The sequence below is a fragment of the Humulus lupulus genome, chromosome 9, assembly GCF_963169125.1.
Source record: "Humulus lupulus chromosome 9, drHumLupu1.1, whole genome shotgun sequence".
Classification (NCBI taxonomy): domain Eukaryota; kingdom Viridiplantae; phylum Streptophyta; class Magnoliopsida; order Rosales; family Cannabaceae; genus Humulus; species Humulus lupulus.
Genome location: NC_084801.1, coordinates 4,580,431 through 4,602,862, shown reverse-complemented (window position 1 = coordinate 4,602,862; position 22,432 = coordinate 4,580,431). Strand labels below are relative to the sequence as shown.

Below are 22,432 nucleotides of genomic sequence, written 5' to 3'. Positions count from 1 at the left end.
GTGACACGAACAACTCATATTACGAGCTGTTCTCCTGGTGTGGCCTTCAGATGCCCCTCTCGAGCTTAGAAGATCCGCCCTGGAAATAGGATCTTCGTCCTGTGGGCACCTCGGACTAAACCAGATTAGTCCGAGGCTCGTCCTGCTAATTAGCCCGTGGGAAAATCAGGGCGTACATCTGCCCCCCAAGCTCCTGCTCGTGGTATATGACGTCATGCATAGGAGACCACAGTAGGGGCTTTTAGACTTCCCCCACAACCCTTCGCATTCCATTCTTTTCGCAGGCGTCTGATACGTGGAACGTCGTGGGTGGCGACGGTACACTCTACGAGAACCGCATTAAATGGCCTAGCCTACTGACCAGCCGTCGTTTCACATTTCGAATAGAGGGTCTTCCAAGAGCCTTTTACACGTGATCCTCCCCTTGTATAAAGAGGGGGTGGCCACCCTACACACGGGCCACCCTATCATTCAAAAAATTTCTCATATTTCCTTCTCCATTCTCTGACTTTCCGAAGGACGAAACCCTCATCTCTGCTGCTTTCATCTTCTCCATTCACGAAGCCTAAGCGTACAAGTTTATTTAAAGCCTTGGAAGCCACTGTACCAACGAAGCTCCTACCAGCGCAGCAATCTCGCTCACTATCCAGCCATACACTTTAAGTTTTCTGACCCAGTTTATTTTGAAAGCATGCCACTGTAGCTTAGGTAAAAAAAATTACTGTAGCCACATGCAGGGATTTTCTGGGTTGTGTTGATATGGAGGGTGACGGCCCTTCTTTAGATTAGGGCACGCCTGTTGCAGGAAATCGTTTTAGAATATGGGTTTCAAGGTATTTCTTCAGGGACAATTTCTGGGTAGGACCTTTAGAAATTTTGGGTGCAAAACCGGGTAGCTTAGGGAATACGCCTCAAAAGCGGTTTTGCACGTTTTGCCTATTGAAACTTTCCCCCCAAGGCAAATTTTTACTCTGAGCCCCCTGACACACGAATTCCGAGTAACCTGGAATCTGTTGAGGGCCTAGGCGCGTGTTCATTGAACCGCGTGGTTCCACTCTCCACGGGCTGGGCTTCCCCCAGCTCGTGTAATTAACACTTGCCTCAGCCTTCTGCTTGGGTCGCCTTTTCTAAAGTTTTTCTTTTGTTCGATAGGCGACCAGATGGCCCCGAAGAAGAACCTGCCCCAGAAGAACGTGGGAAGCTCGGCCTCTCAACAAGATAAAGGAAAGGCGGTGATGCCCAGCTCGCCGATTCCCCACTTTGGCCCGGCCGTGGAGAAACAGGCCGAGGTGGCCCCTGACGCGTTTTTTGAGGCGGAGAGAATCGTCTCGAAGATAACCGAGCAGGCCAAGATCACCAAACTCTTCATCACCCACAACATTCCCTTGGGGAAAGCCTCAGTGATTGCCCGACCTGCCGCAGAGGGCGAGCGGAGCTGCACGCCGCTCGATGAATCGTTCGCGGCCTGGAGCGGTGAACACTTCAAGGCAGGGGCCTTCCTCCCCCTGGACCAGTACTTCGCTGACTTCCTGAATTGTTGGCCCCATTTCAGCTCCCTCCCAACTCCTACCGTCTGCTGGCGGGGTTGAGGTATTTATTTCAAAAGCACGAGTGGGAGGTCCCCACTCCTGTTGATATTCTATACTTCTTTTGCCTCAAAGCCAGCCCGGATCAGCGGGGGCGAGGCGACGGGTTCTATTACTTAACCTGATTCCCTAATACAACGGCGGTCATCGAGCTGCCGAGCCACCCAAATGACTTCAAGGACCAGTTTTTCATGTCAACTGGGTTCCGCAACTGCGATCATCATTACTTTAATCGTCCTCGTAAGTGATCCTTGACCTTAGCCCGCCTTTTAAGGGTTATCTTATTTTAGCCCCCTCCTTATCCCACTTCTGACTTCAACCAATCTTGCAGCCATCTACGCGAGGACCGAGAAGTCCGTGACCCTCGGGGGTCAATACGACACACTGGCGAGCTTGCCCCCCAGTGAGAAAGACTATCGCGCGCTCGTGACCGACGAGACGATGGTATTCTGCAAGCTGATTTTCCCAAATCAGACTTTGAATTTGAAGAGGCCCCGAGGGCCGCCCCCAGCTCGCGACAACAGACCGATCGTTGCAGAGATCGCAGACGACGAAGGCGAGGAAGAGAGTGACGAAGTTCCTCTCGTGAGGAGTAGGAAGAGGACCTTGGAGGTCGCCCAGACGATGGACGAGGAGAGGGCTCAATCCAGAGCAGTCGCGAGTCCCTCTGGCCAAGGTAATCCTTACTTATTTAAGAATGTAGATAGGGCCACTGCAGACCCCCGGCTAGTTAGGTTCAATCCTAGGCAGCTCGTCCATCGTCACCCGAGGAATCCGGACCTGGACACGCTCTTGCTCCATTGTGTTGACCGGCTCGTGCTGGATCACCAAGAGAGTCGGCCTAGGGGTACCGTAGCAGTAGATAACACCTTAGCTTTTAGGTCGATCCTTTTTTAGGAGTATGGGACCAACTTACGCACGTGGCCGGCGCTCCAGAGGGGCATCTATGCCCCGGGGATTAGGCAGTATGTAGAAGAGTCCAGCCCCGAGTCGGAACCGGACCTAGAACCTGCGCCAGTTCGTGAGATAATCGTCTTAGACTCTTCCAGCTCGGGGGGTAGGGCTCCCTTAGTATTCGCTTACTCATTGCCTTTAAACCTTTTGCCTCTATTTCTGCATGATTGCGACCTTGTAATAACCATGTTTTTTGTTCTTGGCAGAAGAGATGTCTCAGCCCGGAGGTAATCTGCGGGGCGTGGTCTTCGGCGGGAACCCCCCAGGGGGGCCAAGGTTGAAAAGGCTTCGGGAGTCCAAGAGCTCGGCTGGGACCTCCACCAAATCCCCGGCTAAGGAGAAGGAGAAAGCCCCTCCATCCCAGGTCGCGGGGGCGATCCTTCCTGTTTCCAGGACAGGGCCCATGCCCCCGCCACCCCAACGTTCTCCATTAGCCGCCCAGGACGGGGTAATAGAGATCGGGAATCCGGCCGCGGCAGCCCCGGATGTGCGTATCCCGGTCGATCCCCAGGATCTGGAGAAGATGTCAGAAGCATTCCGGGGTACGGTGTATGAGTCGGCTAGCTATGCCGTCAGCCATTTCTACAAGCTCAGGGAGAGGGAGCTCCGGGCCATCGAAACAACGAGCCCGGTCCGAGTTATGGAGTCTTCGATGGACATGACCCTAACGGTAAACTGCCCCATTCTTTTAGAGCTTTAACACTCACACGCCGCCTTTTTTCTTCCAGTTAGTTAATTTATCCTTCCTTTCTTGCAGGGCATTGCTGCCGCATACAGAGGCATTGCTAGGACCAAGGTCCAGCTCGAGGGTTTGGAAGCTGAGCGCCAGACCGCCCTCCAGGAAGCTCAGGAGGCGAGAGACGCGCTGGCGGCCTCTAAAGCCGAGCTAGAGAAGATCCGCTCCGAGAACCGAGAGCTTAAAAACTCCCTGGCCGCATCGCGGACAGATCTCGAGGTAGCCAAGATCGAGGCCCAGGCCGCCATGGAAGCCGAGCGGGCTGTTTCGGAGCAGTCCTTGCAGGACCTGTTTTATCACTGCTGGTCCCACAACCCAGATGCAGACTTTTCTTTCATTCCGCCGGACCTCTGGGCGTTCTTGCTGCCGAAGCTCCAAGCCCGCCTAAATAAAGAGGTACCTCCCTCGGAGACTGGAGAGGCCTCTGTCGCGGCGGAGCAGGACGAGACCGCGACCTCCAAAGGGCCAACTGATGGGGCTTAGGATACTTCTCTTTAAGTATTTTGAACTATTTTGTTTTCTATTGTAATTTTTTATGAGGTGTTTCCACCTTGAGACAATTTGCTCAGCAACTTTAACATATATATATATTTATGCCTTTTGCTACAATTCATCTCTTTATTTTTATGAACTTAGTTCGGGTTAACCGTTATTTATATCCCGGGCTTTTAAAGAAGAGCCGCGGTTAATAAATTTTTGTTAACTTCTAAGTTTTACGACCTGGTTAAAACCAGGAACTTATTTTGAAAACTTAGTTCGCGTCAACTTTTATCCATATCTCGGATTCTTTAAAGAAGAACCGCGGTCAATAAATTTTAGTTAACTTCTAAGTTTTATGACCTGTTTAAAACCAGGAACTTATTTTGAAAACTTAGTTCGCGTCAACTTTTATCCATATCCCGGATTCTTTAAAGAAGAACCGCGGTCAATAAATTTTAGTTAACTTCTAAGTTTTACGACCTGGTTAAAACCAGGAACTTATTTTGAAAACTTAGTTCGCGTCAACTTTTATCCATATCCCGGATTCTTTAAAGAAGAACCGCGGTCAATAAATTTTAGTTAACTTCTAAGTTTTATGACCTGTTTAAAACCAGGAACTTATTTTGAAAACTTAGTTCGCGTCAACTTTTATCCATATCCCGGATTCTTTAAAGAAGAAACGCGGTCAATAGATTTTAGTTAACTTCTAAGTTTTATGACCCGGTTAAAACCAGGATAGGACTTAGTTTGTGATAACTCTTATCCATGGATAAAAATTAACACCTAAGTCGTTAAGGAGACCTAGTTATATCCAGGTACCATATGCCCCCCAAGTAACTGGGAAAGGGTCTTTCGTGGTTACTTTAAAATCATTCTTGCAAATAAAGAGAAACATTTGATTTTTATTTATACATGGAAAGTGACCTCCCAGGTCTTACAAGTGGCTCATTGATAGTATTTCTTTAGGTGGATGGCATTCCATGTCCGCGGGACCGCCCCTCCACCAAGCCGAGCTAACTTATAAGTACCCTCTTTGATGACTTCGATGACCTGGTATGGTCCTTCCCAGTTTGGTCCCAAAACCCCATCTTTGGGATCTTTCCCGGCCAGGAAAACTCTCCTTAGGACCAAATCGCCGACGCTAAAGGCACGTCTTTTGACCTTAGTGTTGAAGTAGCGAGCTCCGGGCCGATGTTATGGGCCATCATTAGGGTGTTGAACATCCCTAAGTGGTCAAACGGGTCTCCATCCCCGTTGAAATTTGACAGGTGGGGCATACGAAAACCAGAAGGGTATGCCGTTGCTGCTATATTGGGGGCGAAGAGTTCCATCTCGTCCCCTGAATCATATTCGTCTTTTTCTTTTTTCGATAGGAGCTTCTTCATCAGCTCCTCCATCTGAGTTAGGCGCTCTAGGGTTTTGTCCTGAGATCCTGGGTTATTCCGGGGCTGTTCAACAACTCCGGTCCCGTTGTACATATTAGGTGGGTTGTTGCCCCTCCTATCTTGAGAAAGGTTATTTGGGACATTTCCACCGTTACGTACTTCGGATCGGACCCCCACTGAACGGGCCTGGCTACCATCCCTAACTCGATCCTCTCTGTGAGAATTAAGGCGATCTCGAAGGTCGCCTCCCTGGGTAGTATGGTGACTTTGTGCCGAACTTAGTCGCTGGCGCAGGTCTCCTCCCGAGAGATCACTCCGTCCACTACCGGTCCAGTGACTCCTGCTGGACAGGCTCGGGGTGCGTCTTTGGCGGCTATGACCTGATCCTTCCTCCGGCACCCTGCCGCGCCAGGAGGGTCGAGCTGACGGCGGGCCCCTCCTGCTATTCCCGTAGGTCGGGATGTCTCGGACGGGCTGAGGAGACGGATATCTGATGGGAGAAGGAGGATGCCTAACCGGAGAGGCGATCCTAGTGCCGTCCGGACGGACTAAATTTGGTGGGGGCCTCTCGGCCCTGCCAGCTTGCTGGTCCCGCGCTGGGCGAGCTGGACGAGGAACTGGATGTCCTTCGGGGACGGCCCGACGTCTCTGGCCTTCCTCGGCCCCTCCTCGGGAATTTCCTCGATCTCTTCTGGGCGCTCTCGAGGGAGGCTGAGAACTAGGGGTCGACGTCCTAATCGAACGGCTGTACTGCTGCTGTCCGGTCCGAGGCATTTCCCTGAGGTTTGCTTCCTGATGGTGTGATGAAGGGGTGGAGTTGGCTGCATGAAGTCTACCCGAACGGCTATGCCTGGACCGATTACTCCGGCGAGACTTAGGAGCCTCGCCTTGCCTCTCTCCAACGTTACCGTTGGTTGTGAGAGGGGGTAGTCGGCTCAGAATATCCTGGATTTGCTGACCAGCTGCTGCTAACTGGCTCCTCAGCTGAACATTCTCCATCTCCACCGCAGAATAATAACATGGATTCGGATTAGGCGGCCGGGGCGCTGAACTACCAGTGTCGTCTTGGCCCGCCGGCTGCTTTCCCGGCCTCTGCTGGACTTCAGGAGCTTGCTCATCAGGGATGGCAACCTGGTGGGCCCCCTGCCCGTCGTGCTGTTCTGTCTCGTTACCATGCCTGGATCGAGTGGTCACCATAGTTGGATGTTTGCGGTAGTACTAATCGAACTTGCTCTCAATGAAAGCACCAAACTGTTGACGCGGTTCTTCGGCAACAGGTAATTAAGAGAATAAGAGAAAGATATTAGCACTCAAGGTAGAACCGTCATAGATATGAAATCTTATATAATGAACTAGGTGACTCAATACACGTTTTTAAGTGATTCAAAGGTTAAAATCCTTCTACTCCACTAGTCAATATTATTCATCCTCTCTGGGTATTTGGTTTACAAAGTATATAGTCCTTCAAATACTATTTTTTCCAACCCCTATCAACTCCTAGGGTCTCCAGATTTATAGGAGAAGGCACCTGGAAGTTGGTAGGGAGGTCATCCCGTGACCTTACCATTTGTCATATCCACTCTGTGGCATTCATGATTAATTCCTAAACCTGACACATAAGTGTGGTCTAATCAGCATGGAAGGATATAATGGGCCGCACGGCCCAACCCATCTGTGGGTGTCTGACACGCACGTTCCTACTGCGTGTCCGAGAAGTCAAGGGGATATCAGACACATGATGTCAGATATATGCACGTTTATCTTGCGTGCGTTGACTTCATAAAGGCTCAGAGCTTCCTGGGCTCCTCGTGACACGAACAGCTCGTATTACGAGCTGTTCTCCTGGCGTGGCCTTCAGATGCCCCTCTCGAGCTTAGAAGATCCGCCCTGGAAATAGGATCTTCGTCCTGTGGGCACCTCGGACTAAACCAGATTAGTTTGAGGCTCGTCGTGCTAATCAGTCCGTGGGAAAATCAGGGCGTACAATATAATTTTATATTTGTTCTAGATTTTAAATTTATATATTATATGTTTAATATAATATTAAGTTTAAGTTTAATTAAATTTTATTTAAGTAATATAATATATAGTTTCATTATTTTTAAATAATTATCGTTGTAAAATATCTCAAAAATGTCTTATTTTAATTTGTTTAATTATTTATTTATTTATTTATTTAATTTTATTTAAGTTTAATTTATATTTACAATCTATCGTTAAATATAAAAATATTTTATTAAAGTTAATAGAAAAAATAAAAAATCGTTAAAATTAAAAATTTCTGTTATCAACACACTTTTTATATAGAAGATATATATGACTTCTCATTACTAAAAGTTTCATAATTTCACTACCAGCGAGTAATGCTAGATAATACACACAGTAATGTGACGATTTTTTCTTGAATACGTATTGGTGAGACACATGATTTTCTTTTTCTTTATTATTATTACAAAAGTGATTCTAGGGTTTTCATTTTATTACATAAAAATTTAATAAAATAATCAAATTTAATAACTTTCATAATTTTTTTTTTTGTTTTTACAAAATAACAAAATTTATGAGCGTTTAAATGATTATAATATTTTTTATTAATTGAAGATGTGGATGAATAGATTTTTATGGATGGAAAAAGACAGATGATGGGTTTTTGAAAGAGAATCTATTTAGAGAGAAAGAAAGAGATAGGTTTGAAGTGAGAGATTGAAAAAGAAGCTTGAAGAAGTATATATATATATATATTTTATTGGATAAATAAGTTATTGTTTGAAGAAAATAGAGTTTCAAAGAGGATAAGTTTTTTTGGGAAAGAAAGTCAACGAGGAAATATACAAAATGAGTAGTATTAGGGCACACTTAATTCACACACAAAATATATGCATTATGATATATCATCAATTAATATCAACAATTTGATATTTTCACGTGGGACCATCATATTTTAAAGAATTTATATATTTTTGGACCAGTATTTTTTCTGATTACTTGTTTGGACTTTGTGTTTTAAAAAATTCATTTTCGAATTATATATTTTATAAAATAGTTCAAATAGACCTCTAAACTCAATTTTGATTAAGAAAAAATTGAATATAACAACACAATTTTTAAGTAGAATGATTTTATTTTTGTTCTGAATTGTTAGTTTGATGAATTATTTGTGATTTTAGTTGAGAAAATTTTGACCAAAATTGTATTTATGGTTCTATTTGAACTATTTTACAAAATAGAAGATCTAAAAAGTAATTTGTAAAAACACAAAATCCAAATAAATAATAAGACAAAACATAAGATGAAAAAAAATATAAACCCTATTTTAAATTGTATTGTCATGAATAATGATGCATATATCGTGATATTATTTGAATTGAGGTGTCTTTTTACTTATTCGTACAAAATATACTATTTAAAAAATTATAATCAAACATATACCAAATATAATGCTAAACAAAGTAAGTTTTTTTTTTTTTTTTTAAATAAACCATATTATTTTTTAAAACAAAAAAAAAAGTACAAATAAGAATCTATACCCAATTTTTTTGTTAAATTTTTAGCCATATTCTGAAATATTTAAATATATAAGGAGCTATTTTTAACAAACTTTTGGTTATACCCTAATTCAAACCATGAAGTGAATACTAAAAGTAGGTAAGAAATAATTTAATAAATCTTGTAGCTATTCTTGATTAATTAATATTAATACTCGACAATTATCAAGATTTCCCAACCAAAAAATTATACTAAATGAAGACAATTTTTTTTTAGAAGTTTACAAAAATATGGGCAAAAGAATATGAGTTTTTATATTTATGCACAAAAACAAAAACACTACAAAATATGATGAATTTAAAAAAAAAAAAAAATTTTAAAACATGGGAATCCCATAAAATATAAAAATTAAATTATCATATTTTTACACAAAACTCTTTCACACTTTCTAATCATCTCATTTCTCTCTCACATTTATCTCTCCGTCGGAGATACCACCTCCGCCATCCGACGACGATGCAGCCCCCCTCCCCCTGACGATCCACCACCCTTTGGTTCTTCTTCTTCATTTGTTGTTGTTGTTGCTGTTAGTGGTGGTGGTGGTGGTAATTTTAATGTTATTATTTTGGTTGTTCGTGTTGCTCTTTTTCTTTTTCACATTTGATTGTGCATTTTAAATCTAATTTTGCACTTTAGATATGATCTTTTTTCTTTCAGCCCTAACTGTAACCGGTTACCATCACAATTTGTTTTGGTTTTTTTTGTTGTTCAAATCTGATTTTTTTTCTAACTTGTTTAAGTAACTAGGTACTATGACGACTGTTTTTTTTTTTCATATTTGATTTTTTTTCAGACTTAGTTGTAACTAGTTACAATAACGATTAATTTAGATTTTTTTTTGTATAGATCTGATTTTCTTTCCAGGTTTAGATATGTAACTAGTTATCGTAACTGTTTTTTTTTTCAGATCTGATTTTTTTTCATACCTAGCTGTAACCAGTTACAATTATGATCATTTTACATTTTTTGTTTGAATCCTATTTTGTTTTCAGATCTGGCTAAGTAACCGGTTACCAGCGCAACTAGTTTTTTTTCATATATATATTTTTTCAAACTTAATTGTAATTAGTTACCTTCACAATTAATTTAATTTATTTTTTTTCATATCAGTTTTTTTCTCCAAATCTCATTAAGTAACCAGTTACAATTCATTTGGTATTTTGATATAGTACATTACTAAAAAATCAAAATTATTCTGATAATGGTAACCGGTTACAGCGGAGAAAATATTGATTGAAATAAGATAAAAAAATAAAAGAAAATAAGAAAACAAAACGTTTTTCAATGTTTGAACAAAAAAATAAATTAAAAATAATACCTACATTTACTGAAATATCCTCACAAAAATTCAAAATTAGCCAAAATAATCTTATATAATTAAAAATGGTAAAATTAATAAATTATTACACAAATATGGATAAAAATCTCATAAAAAAGTAAGAAAACATAAAATACCATATAAAATACACACACACAAAATGCCATATTTATCAAAGTTTAGAAAATTTTCACATATTTCATGTAAATTCCTCGATTTTTTTTAATGAAAAATGGGCTAAGAGCTATGGTCGGCCCATACAAACAGTATTGGAGTACACACAACTTTACATGTAAAATGGGCTAAGAGCTATGGTCGGTCCACTTATAGTGTTTTTAGACTAATTGGGTCTACTTATAATGGCCCAAGGACAACCTAACTTGATCTTCATAAAGTGATAAGAAATTTACATTGTGAGGGTATTGAATATGTGTAGAAAAAGAAGAGAGTTCATCACTTTTTTTTTACAATTATTCTACTTTGAGTGACAATGATTTGAAAATAATTTCTAACACTTTACTATATGATATATTTCAAAATTGATTGAGTTTTATGCATGTATGTTTATCTTGATCAAATAATTGTGCTCATCTTATTTGTGCAATTTTTAAATAGTGATATTTTATTATTTGGTAGAGTTCTACAATGCAACTCTAGTAAGCTAACACCCTTAGTTGGTTCTCATGCTTGCATTAAATAAGCATAACTAGTTAACATTTGTTCATTAGTTCTCCAAGACATCCATTTTTAGTAGGGAAATTTTAAAAATATGAGAAAAAAATATTCTTTTTACATATATAGGAATTTCATTTGTCATCATTTTATATGGGAAAAAAAACTATTGGGTAAAAATATCATATTTTGAAATATATGAGAATTCCATTTTTTTAACCAGTAAAAAATATGACATTAATTTTTTATGGGTCCTTTGACAAAATGACCTATTTTTAAAGTTATTTTGCACTCTAGCCTAGTTTTAATAATTATTTGCAAAATGACATCTCATAATTTAGACATCTAGTCGAAAATTTAGACAGGTGGTCGAAAAATTCAAACAGTCAGTCGAAAATTTTAGACAGCTGGTCGAAAAATTTAGACAACTGGTTGAATTTTAGACAGAAGCAATTTTGCAAAAAATTATCAAAAGTAGACCAGAGTGCAAAATTACTTAAAAAAAATGTCATTTTCATTAATTTCTCTTTTTTTATACAATAATATGGGATTCATTACAATAACCATACTCATTTTAACCAAAAACTAGAAAAAAAAGCAAAACTACACTCCAAAAAAACCCATGAAATTGAAAAATTATATATATGTAAAAACAGTTATTGTAATTTTCTTTTATTTTATTTTTTTCTAGTAAAATACTCATTTTTTTGGACCCAGTTCGCTTTCTCAAGAATTTTAAGGCCATGTCGTATTTTTGAAAACATGGGCCACAAATCAGCAGGCCCATCTAATTAATGATTACTAGGCCCAGTTCCCAGAAAGGCAGCATGCATCGATATGGTTGGTTTTGATCAAAAGAGCAGCGGTAAAATAATCATTTCTAAGAGCACTTATCGTATTTTAACTCTATTTTTTAAAATACTTCCTCAAAATTTATATTTTTTTATTTTACTTATAAATTTTACATTATACCATACGATAAATTTTCTATTATTTTCTCTATATCATTTAAATATTATATTTTTTTAATATTTATAATATCTACTTACATATAATACCATATAAAATTATATTATGTTTTAAATTTATAAAGGTATATATATATGTGTATGTTATTTTAAAAAAGCTTTTTTTTTCTTCTTATATTGTAATTTTTCTAATTTTCATGAAAACTAAGAGAAATGAAAAACTTCATACATACTTGATAACAACAATTTTTTTTAGACAACAAATCTCACCAATTCATTTTTCATATTAATAGCTTCAATTTAGGATATATATATATATATACTCATATATTCATATACTTGAGGAATAATATAAAAATTAATAAAATATTCTTTTCCTCTATGAATAGTTCTCCCTAAATATAACCAATGTAAAAAATTTATAAATTGCAGTAGCTATACAACAGCCAATGGATGTTGTTTTTAGGATTCTTGTTTATATTTTATACAAATTAACTATTTTATCTATTTTAATGGGAGGGCTCTTAATATAAAAATTAAAAAATAACTAAAAAATGGTAAAACATATTTTTTTTTTACAACAATGAATAGTTGCTCATCATTTTTCATTCCTCTAAATATTTTTTTTTTAAATTTTCATAGCTTTTAATTTTTCTTTAGGACTAATAAGATAGGTCACAAGTGACCTTACTCTCTGTGTTTCAGAATGAGGATGGGAAGCTACTCATAATAGAAAAGAACGTTTGTCAATTTATATAACAGATTGTATGGTAGGCCATAAATTGAGAGAATTTACACCCACTCTAAATTTTTCGAGGACATGCAAAAAATGATAATAGATATCATCGATAATAATTAATTAATAAATAATAAAAGTTAACACAGATACTAACGGGCTAGCTGCCTTAGTTATGTTATATCAATCCCTTTGGTTGGAGGACGAATCTCACTACATAGTAGAAAGATGTTAATCGCCGCATTGGAGCTACCAACCATGAACCTTCTACTCCGAAATCCTTCCACTTAGAGTCCATAGGAGGTTGTGGGATGGGAACTATCAGGGCAACGCCCTACCTACCAACCATGAACCTTCTACTCCGAAATCCCTCCACTTAGAGTCCGTAGGAGGATGCGGGATGAGAACTATCGGGGCAACACACTACCATTATACCAAGGGGAAGGGGAAATCACATTAGGTTTTTACCATTATAATTTGGGTTAGCTAAACTATAATAAAATAATAAGTTTAAAAAATGAAAAAAAAAATAATAAAGTAGTATTTTGTGTGATAATATAATCAAAACTAAGAGCCGTCTAAACTAAACATACCTATCACTAACCTCATTATAGAGGTAGTGACACATGATTTTTATTTAGCTTTTGAATTTTGGGTACAATAATGTCAATATAGTATAATAGATTTAAAGTAAAGTAAAGTATATGTCAATAAAAATAAAGTGAAGTGAATAAAGTAAAGTAAAGTAAAGTATAGTGAAAGAAGTAAAGTAAAGTAAAGTAAAGCATAATAGATTTTAATATAGTAAAGTAAAGCATAATAGATTTTAATATAGTAAAGTAAGAAAAACAATGATTCAGAATTAAGATCTTGTTTGGTATTGTTAATAAAAAAAAGTTTGTATTGGTTGTGTTTGGTAAAATTTTTATTTTATAATTTTTTAAATACACAAAAAAGGAAATATAATTTTATTTTTTTTCTTTATTTTTAAAAAATAAAAATATGTTTGGTAACTATTTTTGTTTTTTGTTTTTAAAAACAAAAAATAATAAATGTGTTTAATAACTTTTATTTTTATTTTTTGTTTAACACTATAAAACGAGATGTTGATTTGAAGACGAGAGAAAAAAAAAACAAAAAGTTGAAAATGGTTTAAAAAAAATTTGAAAGTGAAAATTTTTTATTTTCAAAATTTAATAAATTTTAATTAAAATTTTTAAAAATAATAAATAAAAATAGAGTTAACAAATATATTTTATATTTAATTGTCAAATTTTTAATTAATTAAATAAAAAACTATTATTTAAGTGTTATCAAACAACATCATTATTAGTGGTCCTATTTTTTTTTTTGAAATGTATCACATAAGTCTTTTCAGTTAGAAAATGAACCAGCAAAAAATAATTTATGACTTAATTAATTTTTTTATAATTAATTTGGTCATTAATAATTTTTCGTTGTACATTCTCCAAACTATTTTCTAATTGATTGGATTTGCTTAATGCACATTTAGTAAATTTAGAAATTTAAGTTAATCAAAATTAAGTTTGGGGACTTAAGTGAAATTTTCAAAAAGATTGAGGACTAGAAGTGATATAAACCAAAAAAATAAAAATAAAAATAAGGCCAACCATGCTAGCTTCGGCTACTTTATTTTTTTTTACTTCTGATCATATCAACTGAACTCCGACGATATCAATGGCCAACTCAACCCTCGCTTTCCTCATCGTCCTTCTCCTCGCCGCCGCGCCGGCCTCGGAGTCAATCTCCTACTTACAGTACCGTACACTCTTCTCCCTCTCCCACAAGCTCTTGATTCGAGTAGCCAACCTACGCGCCGCCAGGGGCGACATTTCTGGCGCGAACCGGGCCAGGTTCATGGCGGCGAAGCTGGAGGGAGGAATGGGTCTAGGGTTTCGGGGATTCACGTGGTCAGCCGGTTGGGACTACGTGACCAGCTACGCATGGACGGAGTTGTCCTATTCGGACCTCTCCGCCGCCGTTTCCTCCTCCAACGATTTGCTGAGATGGTTAGGTGAGTTGTCTCGGGCTGAATCGGCCGAAGAACGAGCCGCCTGGGTTGGACGAAATTACAAAAATGTCCTTGAGGTCTCTAGCTCGATGCTCTCTAGGCTCCTGGAAGAGTTTCGCGAATCGGTACGTCGCCGTTTTGGTCTTTATTACATTTTTTTAGTATAATAACCTTCGATTATGAAAACTTATGTCATGTCATGTAAAATGATGATATTTATGTTTTGATTTTTGATTATATAAAATGGGTAAGGAGAATTGGCAGGAAACGTTGAGGGAAGTGGTGGAGGCAGTTGAAAGAGAGGTGGTGGATGGTGGATTATTGAGAGATTGTCTTGAATTGGGCAATAATGACTTAAAAGGTTTGATTCAAATCCTCAAAGATTTGGGTCATCAATATGGTTCCAACCCAGATTCTCCCAATGACTTGTGAGATTGGTCAGTCTCTGTTGAAAAAGGTTTCACATAACTCTCTGCATTTTCTCTTATGTCAAGTAAAGTAGTTCATGCTTTTGTTACACACATATATATATGTATATATACATACCCTTTTGGGCAATGCAAAGATTTTCTTTCAAGGTGTTTTGTTTCTATGTTTTGGTTTAGGCAAGTTTTGGAGGTGCATTGAATTGTCAAGGCTTTGGCTTTTCATTGATATGACCCTATTATGTGGTATTGTTGTAATGGGTATCTGTAATCAATAGGAAATACATGGTTTATTATTGTGTGCAGTTTTGGTTTGGCTTATAAAAATTTACAGGAAAATTATGTACAAAATAGTTTTAAAACTCAAAACTAAGAAATAATATAAAAAAAAAAAAATGAAGGAAAGACATATTTAGTGTGTGCACATGGTGAGAGTATTGAATATGTGTAGAAAAATATGATTTAAAATTTTTTTTTTTTACAATTATTCCACTTTGAGTGACAATTAGAATTTAGAAGCTTTAAACCTATATTCACATTGCAATTTTTAAATACTAAAATTTTATTATTTGGTAGTGTTCTACAATACAACTCTGGTAAGCTAACACCCTTGGTTGGCTCTGATTCTTGACAATCCCAATCCGTATTTCTTTGAATTTTTATAAAAAATGAAAAGGGCAAATGTTTCTCCTATCTTTAAAGGGGTTCGACTCAATATTCTTGAAGAGGACTAGTCATACCAATTGCAGGAAAAATCTCTTTCAACTCAATAAAAAATGACTTATGGGAGGGAACTAAAATAAAATAAAACTACGAGGTAAAAATAAGACTTCTTGGCAAAATAACTTGTTTTTTAAAGTCATTTTAGTCTAGTTTTAATGATTCTTTGCAAAATAACTTTTCATAATTTAGATAGTCAGTCGAAAATTTAGATAGGTGGTCGAAAAATTTAGGCAACTGGTCAAATTTTAGACAGATGCCATTTTACAAAAAATTATCAAAAGTAGATCAGAGTACAAAATCACTTAAAAAAAAAAAACTATTTTCATCAATTTTTCAGTAAAAATATCATATTTATAATATATGAGAATTCTATTTTTTAACAACTATATCAAAAAATATGGTACTAATTTTTTTACGCAATACAATAATATGGGATGACACTTACAGATCCCATACACCCATTTAAAAAAAAATTAAAGGTACTTCATATAAAATAAAAGAAATTGCTTAAAATATCCCATGAAAATAAAATTTAGGTGTAATTTCTTTTTTAGTAAATACCAATTCATTCATTGGGATTCAATTCTATTTTTCAAGTTTTTAAGATCAGATGGTATTTTTGAAAAAATGGGCTTACTAATCAGTAGGCCCATCTACTTAATGATTAATAGGCCCAATTGCTAGAAACCCAACATGCACCGATCGTCTCGGCTTGACCGTTTTGACCGCTAAAAATTCTTTTCCTTTATCTGATCTGAGACTGAAACCTCCGACGATATCGATGGCGAATCCAACGCTCATTTTCCTCATTATCGTTCTCCTCGCCGCCGCGCCGGCCTCGGAGTCAATCTCCTACTCACAGTATCGTACACTCTTCTCCCTCTCCCACACTCTCCTGACTCGAGTGGAAAACCTACGCGCCGCCAGGGGCGACATCTCTGGCGCGAACCGGGCCAGGGTCATGGCGGCGAAGCTGGAGCGAGGAATGGGTCTAGGGTTTTGGAGATTCATGTGGTCAGCCGGTTGGGACTACGTCACCAACTACGCATGGAGGGACTTGTCCTATCCGGAGCTCTTCGCCGCCGTTTCCGACTCCAACGAGTTGCTGAAATGGCTGGGCGATTTGTCTCGGGCGGAATCGGCCGGCGAACGTGCCGCCTGGGTTGGCAGAAATTACAAAAATGTCCTTAAGGTCTCTAGTTCGATGCTCTCTAGGCTTCTCAAAGTGTTTCGCCAATCGGTACGTCGCCGTTTTTGCCTTTACACTTTTTGCTATAGTAACATTCCATTATCGAGAATTTGATAATTACAACTTTTTGTATTATTAATTTGCAGAAAAGGGTATGTTTCTACTTTCTTTACAAGATAGTTCTTTCTTCTTTGTGTACAGTAAATTAGTTATACTATTTGGAAGAAGTTTGATTCAGAAAAAAATGCTCATTTTGAAATGAAGACTCCAACTTTAGTTTCTAAAATTAAGTCATGTCATGTAAAATGATGATATTTACATTTTGATTTTTATATATATAAAATGGGTGATGGGAATTGGCAGGGAAAATTGAGGGAAGTGGTGGAGACAGTGCAAAGAGAGGTGGTTGACGGTGGATTATTGAGAGATTGTCTTGAACTGGGCACTAATGACTTAAAAGGTTTGATTCAAATCCTCAAAGATATGGGGCTGCAATATGCTTCCAACTCAGATTCTACTAATAGTGACTTGTGACGTTGCTCACTATTGAAAATTGTTTCACACAACCATGTGAAGTAAGGTAGTTCATGCTAATTCCAAATCACACACACACACACTCCACTATATATATATATATATATATAAATATATACAGGAATTGACAACTTTTACTGTGTATCCTTTTGGGCAAAGCTAGGATTTTCTTTCAAGATGTTTTGTTTCTATGTTTTGGCCAAATATGATGGGCAAGTTTTTCGAGGTGCACAAGGGCTTTGTTTTTTTGTTGACATGACAATTCTTGTTACTTACTAAATAAAGTGGAGGCCATGAGTCTTGACCCTCTGTGGTTTTGTTGTCTTTGGGTATCTGGAATCTATAGGAAATACATGGTTTTTTTTTTGGATTAAACATAGCTCTTCATTATTATATGCAGTATTGGTTTGGCTTGTAAAACTCAAAACTAAGACTTAGTATTGAATAAATAAAGGAAGGCCAGTTTGATCATTCTAATGAGCTTAAAAAAATTCCACCCTTTTGGATTCGAGGGCTCGAGGGGTAGCTCAAATGGTCGGTACGTGGTTTGATCCCACAAAGTTTTAGGTTTGAGTCTCTCATGGGTACCTATATAGCGTATTGTTCCCCGAATATTGCAGGATTAGGCCGGAGTCTTAGTTTCAAAACAAAGTTCCACCCTTGGGTGGTTTCTAGGTCATGGGGTTGGACACCAAAATGACCTCCAGTTTGGACCCTGGCAAGGGCACCGAACCGGGGCATCTTATGGTTCAGTTGGATGCAAAAACCAGCTAAGAAAGACAATTAATATTAAAAGTTCATATGGGGACCAGCCTAAACCAGTGAAGATAACTCAAATTACAGCTTAGAGTGATGACAGAAACTGGTCTTTGCTTGCCATACATATTCACTACTCATCATAAATATGTCATGTGGATGTATCATGTATCACTCTTTTGGTACCCTACTAACTTTATTCTATCACTATCTAATTGCGAAAATCACATGCTTTAATTAATGCATTATACACCAGTAACACCACCACATACATATCTATATCTACATTTGTAAATGTATTTCTATCACTCTTATCTTCATCTCATTGTCACAAGATCTCATTAATTGGTCCAATTTCTGCTTTCAAATGTGACTATGAGCCTCTGTAGATTCTGACTTTCAAATTTTCCTGGAAATTGATTCTTTGTAAAGATGTATATTTGTGCTATTTGATGAAGGGCGATTTCATATTATTTGTAGTTTATTTACTGATTAGAGAATAATCAGTATGAAATTTGGATGTAGTTCTTACAAGGATATTTGGATATATGTGATTTTGCATATGGTGTAATAGTATATATCTTTTGTACATGATGATGCAACTGATATATAATAATTATTGTATATATATATATATATATTCTATATGTACTATAGGCCTAAATGTGGATGACCAAAATAAATAACAGCATATGAAGTTATGAACATCAATATAACCTAAGAGGGGGTAGTTATAATAGTTTATATAATAATTGTTACAACTTTTATTATCTGTAAATATTGTAAGATCAGATAAGGATGTAATTAATAATAATAATAAAAAAACCAATGTGAATAGTTAGCATTGCATTTGATTTTGAAGAACCAAACTGAAGAAATGTTTCATTAACTTGAATTATTCTAAGCACTTTTATAATTCCTTTCCTTATTCTATTCCATGAATTTTTTAGTTAACAATATGGTAATTTTAGTATTTAATTAATGTGTTTCCCTCTGTATCCATATAAAATCTAACATAATCAATATGATTTTGTTCAGTGCTCTAATTTTTATATAAATGTGTTTGAATTAATTGGATAGATAAAGAGGACAAACAAATATAAGACTACATTAATAAAAGACAGAGTAACCAGTTTATAAAGTCCAACATTGTATTAATAAGCCTAATTAATATTCTTTAATAGCTATCTGGAAAATCGATCTATTATTAATTATCTTTTCCTTTCCCCTAAAAAAAATCTGTTCTTTGAAATCATAATATATATCTATATTTATGGAGAAGTGGATGTTCTTATCAAAATCTAAGCACTACCTAGCTTATACTAATTTTGTTAAATGCATGTATAAGGAAATATCTACAAATATGTACACATCAAGAAACAAAGTTCATACTTTTTTTTTTTAATAAAATTTTTGTTAGTATCTTCACATAGTAGCAGACCTAGGACTTTAATCTACTTTAATATTTATTAAAAAAAGCATATTAGTATAAAAAAAGAACTAAAATATAAAATTAACTTACATACAAACAAAATAAAAAAAGAAAAAATTGAGGGGTTTGGAGGGTTTTGTGACCCAAAAAGGACAGCTAGTGTATTCACATCCTTAGCTTACCGAATATCTTGTAGTTAACTAATATTAACAGAGTAATCGGTGAAAATGACATATTTTGTAAAATGATTTCTGTCTAAAATTTTAATTAATTATCTAGAGTGTCGGATGACATTTTACTAATTAAAACTAAACTAGACCCATATTAATATTTTTAACCTAATAAAAAGAGTATTAAGAAAAGATAATATTTCAATCTTCACAAGGATGAGTACACCTCTATAGACCAGATCAACATGCATGCAACACCGACATACAAGTCAATATATATAGGAAGTCGGCAAAGACAGCTTAATAAGCATTGAAGACACTTTTATTTTTTCTTCATAATAATGAACAATTTTTCTCTTTAAGAAATAATGAAAGAGTAAGAGTAGTAGTAGTAGTAGTAGTAGTAGTAGGGTGTGTTGGGGCATTAATTACTCGGTATGACTTATGCCTCACTACCATTCAATTTGGTCACCTACTCACATTAATGCATAATAACCCTTTTCCTTCTTCTCTTCTATACATATTCATTAATAACAAGATTTTGTCAGACCACTTATGATGGACTAGATTTTAGCCCTTGGATTCGTTTAGAGATCAATCTCAACCGTTGATTTGTTATGTTACATACATTTCCCCATGAAGCCTTTTTCCCAAGAACTTCATATATATATATATATGTATGTATGTATGTATGTATGTATATAATGTTAGATTTCTCTTTCAAGACCAACCTGTTTTTCTCTTGAAACTTTCTGTACTGCACTGCACTGAATATATGTTGAGAAAGTAAACGTTTTTAGCTGATGAAAACGGTGTGTGATCAGATATTGGTGTTTTTTTCTTTTATTCCAAGGTCAACCTGTAGTTATTAATATAGGTATATATGGACCATCTTTTATTGCCATATTTATTTATATGCAATTATGTTTTAACTTATATTTTACGTTAGTTAAATTAAATACCAAGTTTTATTTTATTTTACGAGTATATATTTTTTCTGGCAAGAATGAGTATAGTTTTGATTATATATATAATTCATTTTTAGTGAATAATAGAATAAAATATTTCAAGAGAATGGAAAAATATATATAAATAAGAAAAAAATGATGAGGTTAAATATGAAAATTATGAGTGAAATTTTAGATAAAAGAATTTGAGTTGGGGGTGGCGATATGTAGAGATATATGTAAATATATATATATATATATATACTATGCCTTAAATATGATGAAAAGTATTTTTTGTCCAAAAAAATGATGAAATGTATTTTATGACATAATGAATTTTTAATTAATGTATAGTATAGACTATTATTATTTCATCAATATTGAATTTTTATAAACTTAATTAGAGAGAAAAGTTGATAATCGTGTCAGAAAATGCACATGCAGCATACACATTGATACAATAAGCAAAAAGAAAAAGGTTGTTAATTGGTTTAAATTTGTTGACTATTTGCACCATTAATTAATTGTACGACTTAGGCTGAATAATATATATATATATTATATATTTATTTAAACCATGTTATATATATAAATACTTCTAGCAAAGAAGTTATAGTAGAGATATAAATATTATGACTTAAGAAATCTTAAGTTTGTCATAATTAGAGTTTTTAATAAATGGTGAATATGATTGCATTTCTAAATTGGTCTCATAAAATAGAATGATTAATTATTATTATTCTTAAATTTCATATATAATATAGTTTATCCGATTAACATATTCTTGTATATAAAATATAACTTAAGTTGACCGATATCGATCGGAGTTGAAAAATTCCATTGCAATGATAAGACTATTTCAAAAGTTTTAGAAAGTAATTCTTCAAAAAAAGTTTCTTTCACTTTATCAATAGTTCAAAATTTCTAATAATAATTGCACTCTCTCCAATTATTAATATATGTTTTGTTTATGAAAAATAGTATAGAACCTAATTATTTATAATGTCCGAGATAGGTCTTATTTTAGTTTTGGTACACATATAGTTATATTATACGTAAATTTTCATAAAATTCTTGATAATTTAGGATGCTGAAAATATAGTTTTAAACAATTTATTTTAAGCACGCGTTCAAATATTTTAAATTATTTATAATTTTATAAAAATTAGCGAAATATGCTAAATAACTATAATATACACCATCACATATATATATAAAAATAGAATTATAACTGATTTATGTACCAAAATTAGAATAAAAACGTATCGATTCGTCTAAAAAAACCATACCATTGTGGTTTAGTTAACATAACTGCTAAGAAAAAGAACACTTTTCTTTGCAGTTTTATTATTATTTTTCTCTGCAGTCGTAAATACTTTTTGGTACTCCAAAAAATCGCAGTATATTAAAAAAAAAATCTCAGAGAAAAACCGTTTTTGTAGCAGTGTTATGATATATAACTAAGACTAAACATGACCAGAATTAATCAAGATATAGAAATGCTAACTATATTATATATATATATATCAAACTAAACATTCATTATGTGGTGCATTATAATTTATATATATATATATATGATAAGAGTAACATGGACGAGTGTAACACTTCTATAATATGCTGATCATAAATATGTTTATATACATATATATATATTTATATAAACAACTCTTGAATCAAAATATTAATTAAGTACGCAGTGGCTCTCATCACATTATCTCCGCGTGAAATTAATGCATTCGAACCAACTTTTATATCTCTCAACTGTAAAAGCTATAATAAGTACAGTACTCAAATATTATAATATATATACTCAAACCAATCTAGCTTTTAAGTCACTCAC

The 22,432-nt window shown here is 35.5% G+C and overlaps 2 protein-coding genes across 3 annotated transcripts; both read left to right on the top strand.

Moving 5' to 3' along the window:
• Positions 1–14,013: 14,013 nt before the first annotated feature.
• On the top strand, positions 14,014–15,143 carry LOC133801079 (uncharacterized). 2 transcript variants are annotated; one of them, XM_062239221.1, is made up of 2 exons: positions 14,014–14,538; positions 14,678–15,143. In XM_062239221.1, exons 1-2 carry the CDS (start codon positions 14,080–14,082, stop codon positions 14,843–14,845), a joined length of 627 nt encoding a protein of 208 aa, XP_062095205.1. In that variant the 5' UTR covers positions 14,014–14,079; the 3' UTR covers positions 14,846–15,143. The 2 variants fall into 2 exon arrangements, with proteins under 2 accessions (XP_062095205.1, XP_062095204.1); XM_062239220.1 differs by having other exon boundaries at positions 14,666–15,143.
• Positions 15,144–16,101: 958 nt separating this feature from the next.
• On the top strand, positions 16,102–17,593 carry LOC133801702 (uncharacterized). The gene is made up of 2 exons (XM_062239958.1): positions 16,102–16,801; positions 17,114–17,593. Exons 1-2 carry the CDS (start codon positions 16,343–16,345, stop codon positions 17,282–17,284), a joined length of 630 nt encoding a protein of 209 aa, XP_062095942.1. The 5' UTR covers positions 16,102–16,342; the 3' UTR covers positions 17,285–17,593.
• The last annotated feature ends 4,839 nt before the right edge of the window (positions 17,594–22,432 follow it).